At 43.9% G+C, this 21,070-nt stretch overlaps 1 protein-coding gene across 6 annotated transcripts; it reads right to left on the reverse strand.

Annotated features, from left to right (window-relative positions):
• Positions 1–2,420: 2,420 nt before the first annotated feature.
• LOC128138921 (E3 ubiquitin-protein ligase RNF4-like) lies at positions 2,421–20,272 on the reverse strand. Of its 6 annotated transcripts, none has more exons than XM_052780649.1 (8): positions 20,200–20,272; positions 13,797–13,961; positions 13,199–13,319; positions 12,158–12,237; positions 9,779–9,788; positions 7,976–8,141; positions 5,654–5,702; positions 2,421–5,306 (listed from the first exon to the last, which is right to left on the reverse strand). In XM_052780649.1, exons 2-8 carry the CDS (start codon positions 13,803–13,805, stop codon positions 5,157–5,159), a joined length of 585 nt encoding a protein of 194 aa, XP_052636609.1. In that variant the 5' UTR covers positions 13,806–13,961; positions 20,200–20,272; the 3' UTR covers positions 2,421–5,156. The 6 variants fall into 6 exon arrangements, with proteins under 6 accessions (XP_052636609.1, XP_052636610.1, XP_052636613.1 ...); XM_052780650.1 differs by having other exon boundaries at positions 20,083–20,202; XM_052780653.1 differs by lacking the exon at positions 20,200–20,272 and adding an exon at positions 19,001–19,115.
• Between the last annotated feature and the right edge of the window lie 798 nt (positions 20,273–21,070).

Raw genomic sequence — 21,070 nt, forward strand, 5'->3', positions numbered from 1 at the left:
GGCAGCGGATGTAGTTTCCTGGATTTTAGTAAGGCTTTTGATACCATCCCTCACAGCGTCCTTCTGGACAAGTTGTCCAGCTGTGGGATGAGCAGGTTCATGGTGCGCTGGGTGAAGCACTGGCTGAAGGGCAGAGCACAGAGGGTTGTAGTGAATGGGGCTACATCTGGCTGGTGACCGGTCACCAGCGGTGTTCCTCGGGGCTCAATCCTAGGGCCGGTTCCGGTAAAGGTATTTATCAACGATCTGGGTGCGGGAGTTGAACGCACCATTAGCAAGTTTGCTGATGACACCAAGCTGGGAGGTGCTGTTGACCCTCTTGAGGGACAAGAGGCCTTGCAGAGGGATCTACTTAGATTGGAGCACTGGGCTATGATTAATGGGATGAAATTTAGCAAGTCCAGCAGAAATGCTGGGTTGTGCACCGAGGATGGAGTAACGCCGAGGGGCACAAGTCTAAATGGGGAGAGGAGTGGCTGGAGAGCAGCCCTGCAGAAAGGGATCTGGGGGTGCTGGCCGACAGCAGCGTGCCCCGGCAGCCGAGAGGGCAAACCCCATCCTGGGGTGCATCAAACACCGTATATATAACCAGCCGCTCAAAAGAGGCGATTGTCCCGCTGTATTCAGCGTTGGTGCGGCCTCACCTCGAGTACCGCGTGCTGCTGTGGGCTCCACAATTTAAGAAGGATGCGAAGGTCCTTGAATGCGTCCCAAAAAGAGCAACAAAGCTGGTGAAAGGGCTGGAAGGAATGTGCTGTGAGGAGCGGCCGAGGACACCGAGTTTGTCTAGTTTGCAGAAAAGGAGGCTGAGGGGCGACCTCCTTGCTCTCTGCAGCTTCCTGAGGAGGGGACGTGGAGAGGGAGGTGCTGAGCTCTTCTCCCTGGGATCCAGGGACAGGACGCCTGGGAATGGCTCAAAGCTGCACGAGGGCAGGTCGAGACTGGACATCAGGCAGCGTTTCTTTACCGAGAGGGTGGTCAAACCCTGGAACAGGCTTCCTGGAGAGGTGGCCGATGCCCCGAGCCGGTCAGTGTTTAAGAGGCATTTGGACAAGGCCCTTCACAACATGCTTTAACTTTTGGTCAGCCCTGAAGTGGTCAGGCAGTTGGACTACATGATCGCTGTAGGTCCCTTCCAACTGAAAATATTCTAAAATTTAAGTCAACATCCCCTTTTTTTTTTTTACTTAGACTGCCTATTATGTACCAGGCTCAACACAGAACCCCCTCCCCCAATATGATCCTTATCAGGTTTGATGAATTCATTTACCTGTGTAGTTACTCAAGAGGTTTTCTCACAAATGTGAGCAAATTGCCTTATGTTCTCACCTGGGACGTAGAAGACTAAGGCTCAGAGTTTGCTCCCTACCACAGAACACTGGGAACTGACTTTCAGCCTCCTGCTTCCTCAGCACAGGACTCGCCTAGGCAACCACTTCTGTAACATTCCGTGTCCAGGTAATGTGAATTCTCTTTGCACACCCATTTTGAACTACTGCAAAACAGTAGGTAGCCCCCTTCCTTCCAGAAAGTAAAGCTGTTTCCCAGCATAGCCAGAACTAGGGCAGAGAGGGTAGGGAAGAACAGCGCAACCAGAAGATGCAGAAAGGCGTCAGTCTGCCACAAACAATGATCAGCAGAAAACATACACACTTAATAAAGAGTGTTGTTAGCAGCAACATAATCCCGAAGAATACATCTACTCACACAGCAGCTGTTCAGAGCCCTCATAAAACACTTATTCTAAGACCGACTGAATAAATAAGATTTCAGGTAGACCTCTGATGCAGTGCATTTGCATAGGGAAACAATCCTGGTGAACATGCTGCTTAAGTTGCTTATACATACGTACCTAAATGGCCTGCCTGAACAGAAACTTTCTTTCCCTTCTCCTTAATGTCGAGAAACTTCATTAAAAATGAGCAAGAAAGGCAAGTAAGAGGGAAAAGAGAGGAACTTCACGGCAACAGCACCTATTTGGAGAAGAGATAAAATAAGCTTGCTTTATAGCGTCTTTCAAAGCACTACGTGCCTGGTCCTCTCCTCAGCATTCCTCCTCGCCCTCTCTCCAGCACGGTGCTTCGTACACGACACGTGCATGCAACAGGCAACATGAGCTTCGTCAACAACTTAACAGCAAGGAGATAACCCAACACCCTGCCATCCTTTAAAGCGAGCCCTCTCTGTCGCTGGCTCCCGGGCTCCCCCCACCCACGAGCCCACCTCTGCACCCCCCGCTCGCCCAGTCTCGAGCAGGACTGCACCCTGTCACCCCCTCATCACTCCTGTCCCAGGCAGCACTGCTCTCCTTTCCCCCATACAACGCACAATGGCCAAAAGAACTAAAAGGTTTGGGCATTTGGGATTTCCCGCCCCCCACCCCAGACCAATTAATACAGTGCAATTAAAAGAACGAGCGCTTCTGATTGATCAAATCGACAGTTTTATTTCCACCTGTTAAAAGAACTGTTTGCCTACCAGCAGAGTCCAACATAGATGGGACAGACAGACATGAATACAATTAAATACAGGAAAAATTGAACTATATACAACAAGACATACATTTACATAATGAAGAAATCTTTATATTATCTATCACTTCTTGCCAATGTAAGACATCAGTGGAACTCAAATATATTGGGGTTTCATTTTTTCTTCTTCCCCCAAAAAGAGCATGTAATGCAATTTAGTATTTTTCCATGTACGGAGACCGAAAATTCATTTTGAGATGCACAAAATTTGTGGCACTTCACAGGGTACACAAAAGCTAAAAACTTCTTTGTTAAATATTATATAGTTTGTGATACCTAAATTTCAATTAGATCTATTTATTGAGACGCAAACTATAGAGTGATATTTACACGGAGGGAGTTGTGCAAAGTCATTTTAGGCTATGGCTAGTACACTGTGAAAGATGCACGAATACGTGACCTGCCCTTATGCCCAGAGGTAATCCCTTAAACCCTCTTTTTACTGTCCCTCTGGCACAGTAGCCACCCAAGGAAAACTGGCCAGACTTTTGTTTTGTTGGGTTTTTTTTTCTTTTCTTCTCTGTTAAGCTACAGGGAGAAAGCTGTTTCTGTGGCCCTTGAGTAACTTGACAGTTTTAACGTTGGGCTGCTTCTCTTCATGCAATTAATGCTTTAAACAATCTTTACAATTGTTTCATCAATTATCTGCTTCTTGGGACACCAATGCCAGCCGCTGTTCTCACCGCACTGCCCTAAGACTGCTGTCGTCCTTGCTTGTAGTTTATATTACCAATGGGAGCACACAGTAACTAAACACGTGTCACTTTTTAGCAGTTACCATACTGCCACGATGCAGAAACTGCATATTCCTGATAACGGCGCTGAACCAAAGCTATTCCAAACCAGGGTGGGGAAGGTACTGCATTTCTTAAGCCAGCCTTTATGGAACAAAACTCTGTAGTACTACATCCAGAAACAGCCCTAAACATCCTAATGAAAAACATCTTTACGTTTGGGTTGCAATCTTCAATACAGAACTTGAGACACCTAATTAGAAGAGCTGCTTTAATTAAAGGCTTCCTACAGACCCCCAGGACAGGTTAGCAAAGACACATCAGGTATCAATGTTAACTGAACACATCCTACAGTTGTGCTGCACCGCAGCACAGGATGGTGCTTCTAATGGTTTTCATAATCAACCAACTGCCAGAAGTTGTCCGAGTTTCATTTTGGACTTTTTCATAGATGTAGCTACTGCAGATGTGGATCATAAAGTACTGGTTTTAATCATCTCATCTACATTTAATTACTGTAATCCTGTTTGTATCAGCTCATCGGGGGTTCCACATCAGCTTGCAGATTTTAGCTATAACAGGTTTAAAGCAGACATTTATAACTCACTCCTGGGGGGGGGGGGGGGGGGCGGGAAGTGACTGGATAACAGTGCATAAACCTGTGTATTCCTGCCTTCCTTAAATAGAGGAATTCTCTCACCCTGGACAGGTATCCGAGTTGTCGTCTTTTCTAAAAACACTTTTAAAGAAAGCTGGACAACCCTCAGGGCAAAGAGAGATTAAACTTCTCTCTCAAAAAGCTACCAAGTCAAGATTGCTACCAAACACATCTTTTAAAGCCTCCACTGCCTAAATCTGCGGCAACACAATTATTTAATTTTTAATCCAATGCACCAGGCTAAAACCAGTCATGTGTCAACAACTGAAGAGAACAGCCAAGTGAACGCGCTGAACTTGAAGCATTACGCTGGGTACGCTTGATACAGTAAGAAGATCTGTGGGTAGTTTGGTATTCAGCTGACAAGAGGACAGCATACAGTTTGCTGCTTATTCATCACTAGCAAGCCTTAGAGAAGACTACATTCTCCTTAGTGATCAGGAGAGCACGCTATAGAACAGTAGTGAACCCAAGAGACCATCTCATCACCTCGGAAAATAAATTCAGTGTTGTGATTCAAATACAGGAATTCTTGGCAGTTAAAACATTCAAAGAAGCAATTTCACATTGTACACGTTGCAATTTGTCTACACACTTTAGATCTCATGGAGTTCATAAAGACATCTACATGTTCAAGCCTTCTGCTTAAAACACCTGATTGCTGGTTAACAGCAGGTTACTTTATTGCATGACCTTGGCTGTCAATTTAATATGGATTTATGATAAAACGAGCCATCGTTACAACTTATTCCACTTGGGCAAAGATGGTATGGCAGAAAGCAATGTAGTCATGAGCTTCTCACAGGATAAAAACAAAAGTGTAATGAAATGGCAAATTGGTCATCTGTGTTTTGAAAGGTAACTATTCCATACCTGTATGCGACAGTGGGAATAATTTAAAGAGTAAGAAATAACAAAATATTCAGACCCCTCTTATTTAAGCATTAAAAAAAGTAGAAGGAAATGGATTAGCTGCTTCCTTTCTGATATAGGCTGCTGGTCTACTTTAGAGACAGTCACAAATTCAACATTATAACCAGGGACCTAACAAGAAGCAGCTTGGACCATAAAAAAAAGCTGTCTATATACGTACAAGTTATTCTCCAAAACCCAAAAAGAATCAGTTTTATTTGGATGTGTGGACAACCTGCTGCTCTTTAAATCTTCAGAGCACTGAAAACACGACATTTTCCCCCAAAATCCTGTTGAGTCTGTCCTGAGAAAGAGAAGGACTCATATATAAATGGGATGATACTGTCTGTGAGTGAGTTTCTTCCTGCAGGTTGGGCAAGAGTTGGCGTTCCTAAGGGAATCACGGAGGCACTGGCTGCAGAAGACATGGCCGCATTTAGTTGACACAATCAGTCGTCCGCTTTGCACAATCTGGAAGAAAAGAAGCCACAACAGGTATTTGGGGTAAAGAATTCAGCTTTGCTGGTCTACTGGCACCAGGCTAATCGGACTTGGAGTATCTGGAAACGCTACGCGACTACTTGAATAACAAGGAACCCAAAGATCTTCCAGTGCCATCTTGGAAAGTGTTTCGCCCTCTACGTACACCACTAAGAAATGACTTTGGGTTACAAGCTAGTTTCACCGGCAAACCAAGGCCTGTACTTCAAGCCAGCTGTCTGTAGCCTCCCACATAACCCAACAGAGTTTCACAGCTCACCCTCTGCCCCGTTCTCCCTTCGACAAAAAAGAAACAATGACAACATGTGGATCCTTACCTCTGAGTAGCCATCCATGCAAATCGGACAGCTAACGGTACCAGACGGCCTTGCGGTAGAGAGAACAAAACCAGAAAGAACACGCATCCATTAATTTCACCGTGCACTGAGGGTTACCAATACATAAAACGTCATGTAACCATCCGACTGCACAGACCAGCCGTGATGCATTTCATCTGAAGATCCCTGCGTACCTTTACCTCTCTCAAGCTGTTGCATTTATTAAGCAGTTAGGGTCTCCCTTACCTAAAGGAAACAGCGTCTAGGTTTTCATTAGGGGAGGATGCAGTCAGTCACCCTGCTCTGTTATTAGAAATAACAGCACTCTATAGCGCTGTGCAGTATACGTATGGCAGTCTTCCTCTTCCACAGGACATAAACAAGAGTTTTGTAACAAAAGCATCTAGCTGTCCTTTGGAAACTATTCATTCTAGAAGTGAAAGAGGTTCTCAGAAATTAAAACATCCCCTATTCTAATTTAGGGCAACATCCCAGCCCAGTGACATATGCATACCAGGAACTCCTTCCTTATGAAGTGTAGGGCAAGAACCGACTAACATGAAGAAATATAAATTTCTAAACTTTCTATTTCTGACCAACTCAGTGGGTTAACAAGCTGCGGTTACAGATGTACTTCTCCTGTCTTCAGCCTCCAGGACAGCTGTATTACACGCACACTTACTAATAGACATAGCTAGTCTGCATAAGGAACATATCATACCATAAGTGCCAAATAATATTCTCTATCAGCACGAAAAAGAGCTTTCTGCCACTTGTATTTACAAATTAATCTCTATTTTAAATGATCACAGTAAGCTGCTTTCGTAAGTCCTTACCATAAACACTTGGCTTTATTATGTCACCACCCATGCTAAGCAACAGTTTGTAATTTATTAAACAGAAAGCATGAGATATCCCATATCCATAATCGTAAATTCAAGCAGTGAGCACTACTAACGTCTATCCCTAGATTCACATACATAATTTAACTCCATTAATTCTCCCATATTTACTACTCAAACTCTTTATGCAGCAGCTATAATACCAACTCAGTAATTAATTACACTTGATGATAACCTTCATATAAACAAGAGCAGTCTAACACTACAGAGTAACACTGTAGACAGCTCTGTGGTAATCTCCAGCATTAGTACCTTTTTGTCAATGTTAAATACTGCAGGACTGAGTTGTTTCAGCCTTACCTAAACAGAGCAGGAAGGCACATGCTTTAACAGAGAAGCTTGAGATTGAAGCAACAAAATATTACTTTTTTATATTAACTGATCAGTGGGATTTATTCACCTACACACTTAACCAGAATTTTAAAAAAATCTACAAATCCATCGGCAAAATGCACTATGTTTTAGAGTAGCATTAGCCCTTTAGGTGGCATATTTAAGACCTGAGACGCAAAATTTCCATACTCAAGTTCTCTCCTACATTGCCCTCCAGTAATCTAAAAGGCTCAAAGCACACCAGCTTAATTAAAACCTGTATTTTTGCCCCCAAACACTTCAAAAAAATGTTTAAACCACAATTCTAATGTTCTTTGTCTTCCTTAGTCACATGGACACCTGATTTCATTTAATTAGTCTAATACATTGCATCTTTCTTAACATAATGGAGTGCTCCTATAGCAGGAGTTTACTGTTTCTCTGCAGAATGTGGTCTTCACTGTGCAGGCACCTGACCCAAACAGCGAGATCGCCATCTCACATGCAAGCATATCAGAGCTCCATGACATACGTGGGACAGAACAAAACCTGACCATAACAGTATTACCTCCACAATCGCCTTGCAAGTATACCTTGCAAGAACAGTTACCGCTCTGACAGAAAAAGGCAGTTAACTGGCACAGTGTATAGAAAAGCAGTGAATGAATAATAGTTTTTTACGGGAATTTGCCAGGCTGCTGCCTGCCGGTCTCATTGATACCAAGCCTCATCGACACCAGTGAAAACATTTCCATATCTAACACCACTACTAGAGCTTTGCATGCAAAGTAAATGCAATACATTATGAGCTATGGCCTGTGACTAATCCTCCCTCCTTGCCATATCTGCCCTCCCCCCCCACTCACTCATCTTTAAGGTTGCAGCAAAGTTGTACATCTGGCTTGGGCTGGCATTTTATCCTAAAGTGCAAACAGTATCATTTGGTCATCATGTGAAATGTGATGTTGTACTCACTGAAAGAGGGAATTAACTAGAGGAAGTTAATACTGCAAAGATAACAATATATATGTATGTAACAATATAACTTGGTCCTGTATGTATACGAAAAGCAAAATTCAGTGTTTGGTAGGTCATAGGGCATACATACTTAGAACTTGCAGTTTCATCTTCCAGTGGTCCCAATTCTCGAGATACTTTATCTGTCACATACACATCATTATCTCTTGTTTCATCTTCATCATCGCTACTCAGTACACAGCTGTCCGACTGTCGCTGGCTTCTTAGTCTGAGATTTCTCCTTTGTCGCTGATTCTCTGTAATTTAATTTTCATAAGTTAGATATTTTTATATCTCTCTCTCTCCCTGGAACTATCCTTGAAATGCATGATTGTAATAGAATATAATGGCTCATAATTTAAAGGGACAATAGTCAGCTGGGTTAAAAGCAATCTTAATATTTAGGAAATTAGTTTAAGGCTGAACACTTCCAGACATTGTGAATATTCTGCTATGTATCGACACAAAACATTTGCTCTTTTCACCCTACAAACAGCTAAAACATGATCTTAAACATTCTCGGTGTCCTAAGTTTCATATAGTTATACTACCTGTGAATAGATCTCCCCTGTAAAGGGAAGCCAGCTCTCCCGATTCGTACTAACAAAGAATGCTATGCTATTATGCTGAGGACTTGCAACAATTGCTGTGTGATACCAGAGAGAGATGGGACTGAAGTTTCCAAGTAGCACAGCAAGGTAGCACATACACAACAAAAAGGCCTGGTAAAACAGAGTGCTTTGTTCAGAAAGCTTCAGAAGTGATGGAAGAGATGCTTAAAACTAAAAATGTAAATTATGGAGCTGCTGTTGTTCCTCACTGCTCTAGCCAGGTATGATGCTACACTATTCCACTCTTTTTGTCTGTGCTTAACCAAACCTCCCCACTCTAAAGCACTTCCTATAAAATGAATCTTTTTAAGAACAGTACTGGGAAATTATAAAAATACTTTAAGTAATGTCTCTTTAGACATTTTCATCATCTTCCTCCTGAGTTAAGGAAACTTGAAAATGGACTTAGATTGCTCAAGATAAAAGGACATAAAAATTTTTTTAATTCCTGGTCTCTAACATCCAAAGGTCAAAGAACTACTGTTTGGTTTTTAACAATTAGAAACCACATGCAATAATTATATCTCGAACTCCAGTGTACATGTAACAATAATCAAGCACTAATGAATTAAAATTGCATAAATAGCCACAAAATTAAAGTTCCTTCCTGCATAAGTATTCAGCTACAACTGTTATTGCAAGTATTTTTTAATTGCTTTTGCTTCATTCAGAGCACAGAGTAGATTACATTCTAAAGTAAGCAGCTAAACAACATACTAATACATCTCAGATATTATAATCAGAACAAGGTCTGAAAGCTGTAAGCGATTAACTTCTTTATACCTATAACTATTAAGACTTAAAGTAGAAAAAAAAACTCCACACTTGTTAATGTTTCTCAGTACTAAATTTAAGGCATGTTAGACTAGAGAATGAAAGCGAATACTATGACCACAAATAACATTCTTATTTAGTTCCTTCACTGCAATAAAGGCTAAAAAAAAAAAACCTTCCGACATTTTCTTTATTCAAAGCAGGTATTCCAGTGTTAATTAAAATTATCATCAACTTTGGGCTTACAGAAATTCTGAATTTGGAAAATAAGAAAACATATTTTGAGCAGCTTTGATCTATTTCAGATACTTTCTACAAGCTCCGACAGTGACCATCAAACACAGATTGGATCCGTTCTCCGAGACGCTGGCCAGCCAGATACTTTAGCACTGTGCTTTGTCTTTTGGTAAATGCAGTTTCAATCCATGCTGCCCAGGTTCTTTGGAAAAGACAAAAATAAAATTTAAGTTTAGGCCAATTACATTACAAATTGTAAAACGTCAACTTACCTTCAACAATCTTGCATCAACATATGTGGGAAGGGAGAGAAAAGAAAATACAATTAGACTTTGGCGTGCACCTCTAGCGTTACATACAAACACCAGACAAGCTAAGCAATTACAACAAAACAAGCTAAGAAGGGTGGGATATCACTCTCTTATTTTGATGAAGAATGTTCGAAGTAGTAGTAAATTAGCTGCTGCTCTGAAAATAAGGAAGGGGTTGCTTCTGGTTCTGCTCACACTGCTGCAAAGGGATAGAAATGGAGGCAGCCTACGAACCACCTGAACACCCTTCTCCCTGCTCCCCAGTTTCAGGACCCTAATGCGATTTAGGCTGGAGGACATTCTTTCCCTCTCCCTCCCCCAAACAGGCCAGTTCAGGTGTGATAGCCATTAACACTTCATATTAGATTAACAGCTGCTGGAGAAAAAAATCCCCAACCCAAACCCACTATTGTCTTTGCTGGAACTAGAGCTGGGGCAATGCGGACGATGTTGCAAAGTCTGAGGCCGTTCCTTTGCAAAGGGCTCAGGAACAATCCCAGCAGGAGATACTCCCGTGCTATTCCTGCCGCTTGTTTCAGGTTTGCACGGCAGCAGTGGCATCCCAGAACTGAGGTTATAAACTACACTGTGGACTGGATCGAATACTACTCCAGCTTTAAAAATAGCAGTAAAAAAAGCAGGTTTTTTAAAGACTTCTTGGAGTAATAGACTTGTGGTTTAACCCCAGCCAGCAACTAAGCACCACACAGCCGCTCGCTCACTCACTCCCACTCAACCCAGTGGGATGGGGGAGAGAACGGGGGGGGGGGGAAGTAAAACTCGTGGGATAAGAACAGTTGAATAGAACAGAAAGGAAGAAACTAGTAACGATAACACTAATAAAATGACAATAGCAATACTAAAAGGATTAGAATATACAGGTGACGCACAGTGCAATTGCTCACCACCCACCAACCGATGACCAGTTAGTTCCCAAGCAGCAATCCCTCCCAGCCCCACTCCCCCCAGTTTATATACTGGGCATAACGTCACATGGTATGGAATACCCCTTTGGCCAGCTGGGGTCAGCTGCCCTGGCTGTGTCCCCTCCCAACTTCTTGTGCCCCTCCAGCCTTCTTGCTGGCTGGGCATCAGAAGCTGAAAAATCCCTGACATTAGTTTAAACACTACTTGGCAACAACTGAAAACGTCAGTGTGTTATCAACATTCTTCTCACAGGGAACCCAAAACATAGCACTATACCAGCTACTAGAAAGAAAATTAACTCTATCCCAGCCAAAACCAGAACTAGTTTGTACCACGGCCAGCTACAGTTGCGCTTGGCATCTCTCCGACAGGAGTACCTTCAACTGACATTGCAGCTAAACACTTCATATTTCTGAAGTCACAGACTAACTGTTACCTCCTTTGCTTTTTATTTAAGTCATTCGCCTGTATCTTTGATACAGCTATCATAGCTTCAGCTTGAAAGTGCATCTCCTTATGTTACAGTAGCCATCACTGGTATGTATTCTCCCCAAGTTCTGGAGCAGCAAGCTATTTTAGATTACTCTGCCACTATCGGGAAGTGATACTCCTAGATGTTGACGCATTCATAGGCCCATTTGGGGTTGAACGGGAACTCTGTCTAAAGTGGCAAATCAAAGCCGTGTTTTAACCCTTTAAGTCAGGCTACTTACTGAGATGCCAGAAGACAAGCCCAGACGATGACTTTTTGAATACCTAAGGCCTCGGTAAACTATGACCCAAACCCAAACCTTGTAAGGATTAAGTTTTACTTCTGCATTCATGACATCCGCTGCCTTTTACTGTACACGTCTTCAAATAGAGGTCAAATACGCATTTCAACAGAATTCTTCCATGCCTTAAGCATTCGACCTTCCAGATTCCTCAAGCTTCGTACTTCTCCGCAGGATTCTTCATCGACATTCACGACTGCGCCATGACGAGTATACCAGACTTCCTCTGATCCTTAGACTAACACTTAGTGAACGAGGGGTCTACATCCTTAGAGAATGTCATACTTGAAATGCGTTTATCACCACGTCTACGCAACGAAAAGGCATCGGATCACCTCTAGACTGCTTAAACTGGTTACAGTTTTTGTATAGACATTTAAGCAGCAATTCTTCAAGAAAAGTACCCATGCACATTCACAACAGTCTGGGAAAACACGGCGGTATTGCAGTGCCCAGGAAGGGCTTTGCTAAGCTCCAGCTCCAGAGCAGCTTCTCTGTTGACCTGTAACGTATGGCTTTCATGCCATTGCAAGTCAACTTCAAACTTAAAACTTATCCTTGAAGTCAAATTCTATCAGGGAGCACAACACAAACCTAACGTGACCACAAGATTTAGATAAGTGCGCTATTCACTACTTACCACAACAGAATCATTGTGAGTTAGATCAACGACTACAGGATCAGAAGATTCACATGTGAGATCTACTACTTCCTCACCAGCTTAAAAACAGAACATTAGAGACAAGATCAGAGATGGAAGAGGAGTAAAATTGCCTGCCACTATATGTAAGAGGCTGAGGTATGATTCAACCTTGCCCTATCCCTCTCCTCTGCAGCAACATAGCCAACATTTCACTCAAGCTTTGCCCTCAGGAGTCCACACAGGGCATTACCACGCTGCCTTCTGCAAGCTGCAATGCAAGAGGAACAGCGGCTCAGCTCCTCATACAGTTCTGTTGTATGACAACAGCTTGCAGGAGGTACACAGCAACAGATTACTCACCTAACATTGGAGAATGTTTATCACACAGAATAAAACACATGTAGGATATAATAATTTTACAGTACCTTGCTGTAAATGTTCCTGTCTCATGTCTCTTCCAACCTTTCATAGTCAAATGCACAGCAAAAACTGGAAAAGACCTATAATTGCCTGGAGGCCAACAATTACTTTTAATCTTTCCTAGGATTTCAGGTGGCAATTTAAATCTCTATTTAGGAGGTCAAGGAGGCTTTTGAAGTTCCGGTACTTTTTCCAAAAAAGGACTGACCAAGTACTGCCTCTCCCTTGAGGGACAAGGCACAACTAACAACAAACTTCTCGTTATCTTCTTAAAACTTGGGAGTTCCCAAACTTAGTTTGCCACTGTCTCTAGCGGCAGCTGCAGTGACTCGCAGCTCGTCAAGACTAGACACTCGCATGTTTGACCTGCACTCGAGTACCTTTCCCACACAACTCATCTATCACCAGTGCTGAATGTATCGCATCTCAGTAACAAACTACAACAGCTCTCAGTAGGCTTGTTGTTTACAAGTGCCATACTAGATGCTTTTTAAAAGAAGAGCTTTCCCTTCCTCCGCAGTAAAGGGCCTAGAAACAGGAAAAAAACCCACACGTTAAGTGGGACCCCAACCCTCCAGAAGCAATTTGTGTTCTTACCAAGTTGAAAAGAAAGCTTACCACTTTCTTCAAGTTCTATTGGCTCTGCTTCTGAAGCCATTTCTGTGGTTGAAGCCATCAACCTGTTTCGTTTCCGAGCTTGCCTAGAATTAACCGCTCCTCCACGGCGCTTTCGTTGAGTCTAAGGGAGAACAAAGCCTTAGCACCTTCTTTAAGAGGAATATTAATGTGGCCCTCGTCTTTGCAGCACCGGCAAAAGCACACGGGGATACACAAAACCCTCCCCAGAAAGGCTGTCATATGCATCAAATGGTGGTATGGGTCACCCCTACACGAACGCATCACATCAAGGAATAAGACATCACCCCAGACCTCTCACCAGCTGGGTCACAAAGCAAAAACATATCGTGAGGGTTTGCAACTGAGAAGACTAGTTCACAATTATATCAGGTTTCTGCTCACATTGTAAGCATTTCTGAACTACTGCTAGCACCTAGAGAGATTAAAAGTCTTAAGTATCACAGAACATGAAGTTACATGAGGTTTTTATATGCTTATGTTCCAGCATGTTTACCACAAACTCTTAACAACATTTACAGAGGTACCATAAGCAACAGGTTTTAAGAATCAGGTTTGCATCAAGTAGTAAAATACTTACTGTGCTCATGGCGTTTCTTGATCTAAAACCACAGAAAGAGAGGTACAAGTACCAAAAAATTAATTGCAAGGAAGCTGCAAGTAGCAACTCCTTATATTCCTTTAGGTAGCACACTGCTAAAAGAGTCCAGATTTCTCAGGGTCTGAGAACGATGTTCTTCCAACCCTGTAAGAAAAGAAAAGAGATTAGCCCTGTGTAATGCTTGTTCTCTCAAATACACCCCCTCTCCAAGATTCCCATTCCTGAGTCACCAGTTTCTGTCCAAAGCTAGAGGAGAAGTCCCAGAGTTTGGTCATTGAGCCTCGGACACCTACAGCTGGGCCTGAAGCCTCAGTCATTCTTGCCTATCTCCTAAGCTAAACACCAGAATAAGCTTGTTAGTTAGCGGACTAGAAAAATATTAAGGAATCCCAATTCAGTTGAACTGAAAGCAACGGATGGACTCTCGAGGCAGTGTTTGTGCGTGGGCAGGAACCATGGGGAATTATGTCATAAGCAGCCATCTTCAGAGAACAAAAAATCCCAGATAAGCAGTTCTCTAATCCTCCTCCAGATTCCAACAGGTGGGAACCGAACAGCTTGAGAGGAATCTAAAGCAAGTGGAGCAGAGCAATTTCTCACTCACAGATCTGCAAGAGAATACAAGTTTACAGTAGCTACTCTCTGGTAACAGTACATGCATATATGCCCCTACCCACCAGACAGTGAACTGTTAAGTTGAAAGAGGTGAAAAGCATAAAGCCAGTTACGAGTAGCTGACATGGTACTGAAGTTCACATCTTAAAGTTTGCTCATGGTACAATTGTCATGTGTCCAACACACAATGAAGAGCTGAGGGGGGACACAGTGGAGGGACCAGGAAAAAAACAGTTACCTTGAACAAGAACTACAGAATCGTCTTTCCAATACTGACCTTGATCTATGCTGCAAAGACCAGCACACACACTAGTAACCTGTTCTCAGATTAAGCAACATGGTGACCATGCAGTGGGATGGAATGGCACTAGCAGTCAATCATAACCTTGAGTTAAAGGAAGCCTGACTGATTTTTTTTCCTTGTAAACTTTTTCTCTGCATTTCTTCAATCACTTATTTTCTTAAGAGACCCATTAATACTGCATTGTGACATTATTAAAACAAAACATGCTCGACTAAAATGCTTACACTAAATTTAGTACTTTTACTAAGACCAAAGATATATTTATGCACGGTTTTAAGCAATGCCAAACGCCACTCATCAATTTTCTCCCTTTTTTTCATTTTAAAACTGACACTGGATTGCAAGAGCTAAAATGAAAGTCAACCTTTTTTTTTTTTTTTTTTTGGACTTGGACTACTTAATATATGCCAGACTTAACGATCAGTGAGCCCACAGGCAGATTCTGGTCACAGTAGATGAAATTTTCAGAGCTGTTATGCATAACTCCCTCTCCCAATATGAACCTAATGAATTTTGATAATTTTAAGGTTTTTTTTAAAAATTCTAAGCTTACATGTGTATAGTTTTTCAAGAGTTTTTCTTGCAAATGGGAGCAACAGCCTTATGTTCTCACCCGGGACACAGAAGACTAAGGCTCAGAGTTTGCTCCCTACCAGAGAAAGCTGGGAACTGACTTTCAGTCTCCTGCTTCCTCAGCGCAGGACTCTCCCACACAACCATTTTCATAACATTCCGTGTCCAGGTAACATGAGTTCTCTTTGCACACTTCACCCCACTGTTTCTTAAAGTCTAGATTTCATTTCACTTGTTAAGAAAGCAAGCTCTTCCGCCAATCCTATCAACATTCTTGGGAAGATCCTATTTTACTCACTCCACTGTTTTTTTTGGAATAGGGAACAAGACCTTTTAAAACAAGACCATGCCTAATTCCACACTCATACGAAACAAACTGGAGAGACTGTTCCGTGAGCACATTTTCTAGGTGCTATAGGAGTTTCTCGTTCCACATGATTATTATTCATGGGTTTGGAGATTTTAGGAGACAAGGGGAAGAGGGAGGTGAAGCAAGAAGGACACACAGCACAAGGGATGAGGGATGGGGGCAAGGGAGATAATCATCCCTAAACCTAGCACATCTGCTCTTTCCACCTAGTTGCTCAAAGACAAGCTACCATCTTCATCTAACAGCTACAACTGAAATGGAAAATAACTTGGGCAAAGCAGTTTTCCACACACAGCAGGAGGATGAACAAGATGTGAGCAACATATGAGGTATATTAAGAAGTTATGCCATTAGATTCTTTAAAAGTTTATTTCATCAAGAAAGCCAAGAGACATTTGCCTTGATTCCCCTCAGATATGGAACTGGAAAAAATACTTGGACATTAAAAACCTGGGAAATGTTAGTTGGTACAGACATCTGAGGATTATAAGAAATAAACTTTATATAAGCTTATTTTAAATTACAAATTGATAGTTGTTTTTAAATAGAACCTTTTAGAGCAATCTGATACACTGATCTATCTGCACTGCTGAAAGACAGCAAAACCCAAGCCTGATGTATCCACTAGACAGCACGGTTTCAGATGTAAGACACCCAGAAGGTTTCACAAGACCCATTGCTTTTCGGATTTAACAATGAATACACCACAGTGCAATGGTACGTTGACAAAGTGTCTTTAGAAAGGGTTAAAAATATGGGGGAAGCAAGCACCTGGGATGACTCCAAACATAAAACATTGCACAGATGCTCTTTGGCCACAAGTCGCTTAAGTGCCAAAGAAGAGCTATCACAGAAGAAAAAGAAAAAACAAAAAACCCCAAACAAAAACCAAACAAACAAAAAACCTTACATTTGAAAATTATGGTGAAAAGAAAACCAAAGTAATACACGATAGAAATCCTGTCATGCTAAGACACCTTACCCACATTAAATATTCACACACTTCTTTACTAAGATACCAAGGAACAGATTATTTATAGGATTACTACGACATGTCTCAGAGGATCTAATATCAGACCTCAAAGGCAACACAAGACAGAGCCATTTCTCAAACTAAGTGACAGAGCGCACCATTGCTATTTAGATGGTTTAATTTACAGAATCTTACAACATTGGCAGTAGACATATTATACTTAATGCAGAGAGTACACATAAGGCACAAGTTCTAAGTACTAATGGCTTAAATCTTAACTTCTTCTGAAGCTTCTTCTGAAGAAGAAAGTTGAGAATGGATACCCATGGGGAAGCTCCTTACTGTAAAACCAGCTTAAAATAAATCATCACAGGCAGGTTCATCAGTATCAACACAACCCAAATCAGGAGAGTCATGTTTATAAAGAAAATCAGACTGCTGGAATTTATTAAGGCTACGGAAGGAGTCTCATGATCCAGCAGCATTTTTGTCTTGTAAGAACAGACCTCTTCTGGGGGGTTATAGATTTCCATATGTTATTGGCTTACTCGAGAAACTTCACTGAAAATTAATTACCTGAACTGTAAGAATGGGTAGCAAAAATAAAGCCTAGCCTACTTTCTTGAATACACCACAGATCAAGTTAGTAGTGCACAAGAACACAGGTAAACAAAACAGTTCCACGTTTTGCACAGAGACATACTCACCAATAAGAATTCCTTAAAGATTTTCAAAACCTCATGACCACTCCATTTAATAGTATGATTTGTTATACAGGACTAGATAGCCCAAATTAAATTGTAAGGTCTATATGCTCCTCGTCCAGCTGTCACTACAAAGCCCAGCACCAAGACTGGATAATACAAATAGAGTTACTGCATCAACCCCCACTTCCCAACCCATAAGCATCAAATAACTCCAGCTGAAGCTGTTAGTCAGCTCATCTATTACACTTGTAGCAAGATACATTCAGACATCAATTCAAAATTCTAGAATTAAGTTCTTAAAAAACAGTAAAAAGGGCTTTTTTAATGTGAAAACTTAGGAGATCAACTTAGCAAGCCAATAAATACTTTTAACTTTTACAGACTTTTTATTGCACCACTGCAGGACGATACAGTACCAGCAAAAGCCACTCCCCCTTCCTCTCATACGCAGAGAGCGCTCTGCACATGCAATCATTGTTCCTGTTATGTAGTGCTCTCAAAGGCTTAAGTAGTGTTCTCCTCGTAACAACAAAGTTCAAGGTTTATTCTAGCTAACTCACTGGCATTTTAAGGACTACATCCCCCAACCTTTCTCTGTACAGGTGGATACTTGAGAAAAATAAAAGTAAAGCCATTTAAATTAAGAACGTTTACAGTGGGAGTAAAAGAATATTGATTCCCATACTCATCATTTAAGTCTCCTGTTAAATTTTTTCCTCTATAGTTAACGCTTTCACTGAGTTCAAGTTGACCTAATTTAACATATCTGAATTACAATTCAAAAAAATGAATTCTCTGGACAACATAAAATGAAAACTTTTCTTACACCACTCTGAAAACAAAGTCTAGGTCTCCCACATGCTTAGCATGAATTGAGACGAATGAGCTTAAGCAAGAAGTAAACGTTTTTACCATGTCTCACTAACACTTCATTGTAATGTTTAGCATGATTAATACACTAAAGTAACTACTTGAAGAAAGCAATAATGTCAGTCTAAATGTTTGGGGTGTGCAAGGCACAGGTGACAAAACCAGCATACACTGTATTTGTCAAAACATGATAATGCTATGCCTTTAAGACTTTGCTTCTCATTTCTACTCTTAAGACCTCTCTTTGCACTCCTAAAAACAGGAAACACAGTATCAAAGATGCAGCCTGTATAAAAAAAATTTCTGCGGTCAGAAGATGTACACAGCAGTCACAAAGTGCTAGTCTTAAATTTTTTTTTATCACAGGTAGCAGCAATCTGCCATTTTACTCTTCCAAAACTTTCGTATCGTGTGTATTTCCAGTACCTTTAAAGACGTTCTCATTTTTTCAGATGCACTACACCAACTTTAGAAAAAAAACCAGAAGCTGAGTCTATTATGTTTTATCCAAATTAGGTCAAGCAGTTCCATACTACAAAAGCTTGGTGAGAGGCACTATAAAAAGAGTAAAAATGAGAGATAAACAGCCTACCATAGAGATATACCAGCCTGCCTGCTCTAAGCAGTCTGCTACACATACAGACAAATAAGACGTATGTTTATGAGCAGCCTAACAACAACAAAAAAACCCCAAACCAAAACAACAACAAAAAAACCCAAATACAAAACAAAACAAAGAAGCTAACAAAACGCCCACAAAACAAAACATACCAAAACTTTTCATTGGTCAGATGTCCTATTTCAGAAACGACAAAAAAAGATAAAGACTAGCTGGACGAAAAGCTCCTCATTGCTCTTATGTGCAGCAATTTCTCTGAGAGAGGCTACAGCTTACTTTCAGTAGTCCCAAAATCAGATACAGAAGAAAGGAGAAAGAAGTTGAGTCTCTTCACGACCTGTAATGGAGGTGTAGGGGGACGCTGAGGTAGGAGAGCAGCATTCCCTCCACTCCTGCTGTCACACAAAATGGGAGGACAGGCTAACAGCCTCACGCAGAGCTACATCCACTGCATGCACTGAGCCACTCCTGACCCTCCGTGTGAGAGGAGAAACGCCATCGCCTCTTCTCCAGCACTTGTCTCCCTCAGCCACGTCAGGACACCCTCGCCACGGCCCTCGCAGCAAACGCAGCTTCACGACCCAGCGAGCAGCACAAGCGGCTGAGCAGCCTGTCTGCAAGGACGGGCTCGTCTCCCTTCCCAGGGAACGGGGGGCAGAAAAACGGCCGCAGGCCTGGCTCTTCCCCCCCCCCCCCGACCTCCGAGCTGCCGCCGCCCCCGCCGGGAGGGGGGGGGCAGGAGGGGCCGGGGCCGGCCCTCAGGGCCGGGCAGCGGCGCTCGCAGGCCCCGGATCCCCCCGGAGCGGCGGAGATAAAAAAATAAAAATACCACACGGCCGGGGAAGGGGGGGGGGGGCGGGAAGCGGGACACGGCCCCCCAGGCGGAGCGAGGGCAGGCCGGGGGCGGCTGAGGGGGAGCCCCTCAAGGCCGCCACAGCGGCGGGCAGGGCCGTGCCGCCGCTCCGCGCCCGGGGGAAGGGGCTCGGGTCACCGTCCCCACCCTTGAGAAGGGGGGGGGGGGGGGGCGGCCCGGCCCGGCCGCGCAGGGCCCAGCTCCCCGCACCGGCGGGAGAAGCCCCGTCTCCCCCCAGTGCCGGCCCGCCCCTCCCCCACGACGGCCGGGCGCGGCTGCCCGCCCTCCTGCCCTGCCCTCCCCTCCCTCCTGCCCTGCCCTCCCCTCCCCCCCTCCTCTCCTCTCCTCTCCTCTCCCCTCCCCTCCCCTCCCTCCCCTCACCTGTCGCCCGCCGCCCCGGGCGCCTCAGAACGGCAGGGCGGGCCCGGGGGCGCCGGTACGGCTCCCGGCCGCTGCTGCCACCCCCCACGACGGAGGCCCCCGGCCTGCAGCGCTCACCCTCAACACCCGGCCCGGCAGCGGCGTAGGGCAACGCCCGCCTCCGCTCTCCCGCCATTGGGGGGACCGCGATACTGCGGCTCGCGGAGTGGCCGTCCCGCACGTCAATTAGGAAGCGGTGAGGCGAGCGGGCCCGCCTCTTATCCGGCCCCGGGGCGTGCTGGGAGTTGTAGTTTCGCGGGCGGCTGTGGGCGGAGCGGGCCTGCGGCCTGTGCGGGGCTGCCCGGGGCCTGCCGGCCCTTCCCGGCGGGGTGCCCCGTCCCTCAGGGGTGGCGGCTGCCTCTTGGAAACGCTTCCTCGGTCCCAGGGTTAGTTCGGCCCCGGCGCACCCGGAAAGGGGCGGCCGAAGCAGCAACGCTGTGGTGCCGGGGGCAGGTGGGGTGAGCGTGGGGGCATAAGTAGCCCAGATCCTCAGTGTAACTCGTTACAGACACTCGCAGAGGATTTTCAATGCCCTCGCCTCACCGTCAAAAAGGGTTTTCCCCAGCTGCTTTGCCTTAATGCAAGGATTGTCTGGCCTTTCCTGGATCTTGTTGCCCTGTGCCCGGCCGCTTGCCTGGTTGCTGATAAACTCGTAGCATTTCCTGGTGACTTTTCTTGCCTTCTCCTCCCCTGGGTGAAGGGTGCTCACGATTTGTACTAGCTATTTTTTTTGCTTGCCATGCCAACATAACTGTGTCTTTGGTTTCATTTGAATAATAAAATACCTGTGCTCTCTAGGGCAGGTCGGATTACCTGGCCAGGCAGTCACTGAGCGTGGGCTTTGCCTCGTTACCCGATTTGGAAGAAGGAGCCGAGTGCCACCCAGCAGCGACTGTCTTACAGGAGGGGTGAGCACCCTGTGCCCGATGCTCATGGCAGGGCTGAAACC

The sequence above is a fragment of the Harpia harpyja genome, chromosome 2 (assembly GCF_026419915.1).
Source record: "Harpia harpyja isolate bHarHar1 chromosome 2, bHarHar1 primary haplotype, whole genome shotgun sequence".
Classification (NCBI taxonomy): Eukaryota; Metazoa; Chordata; class Aves; order Accipitriformes; family Accipitridae; genus Harpia; species Harpia harpyja.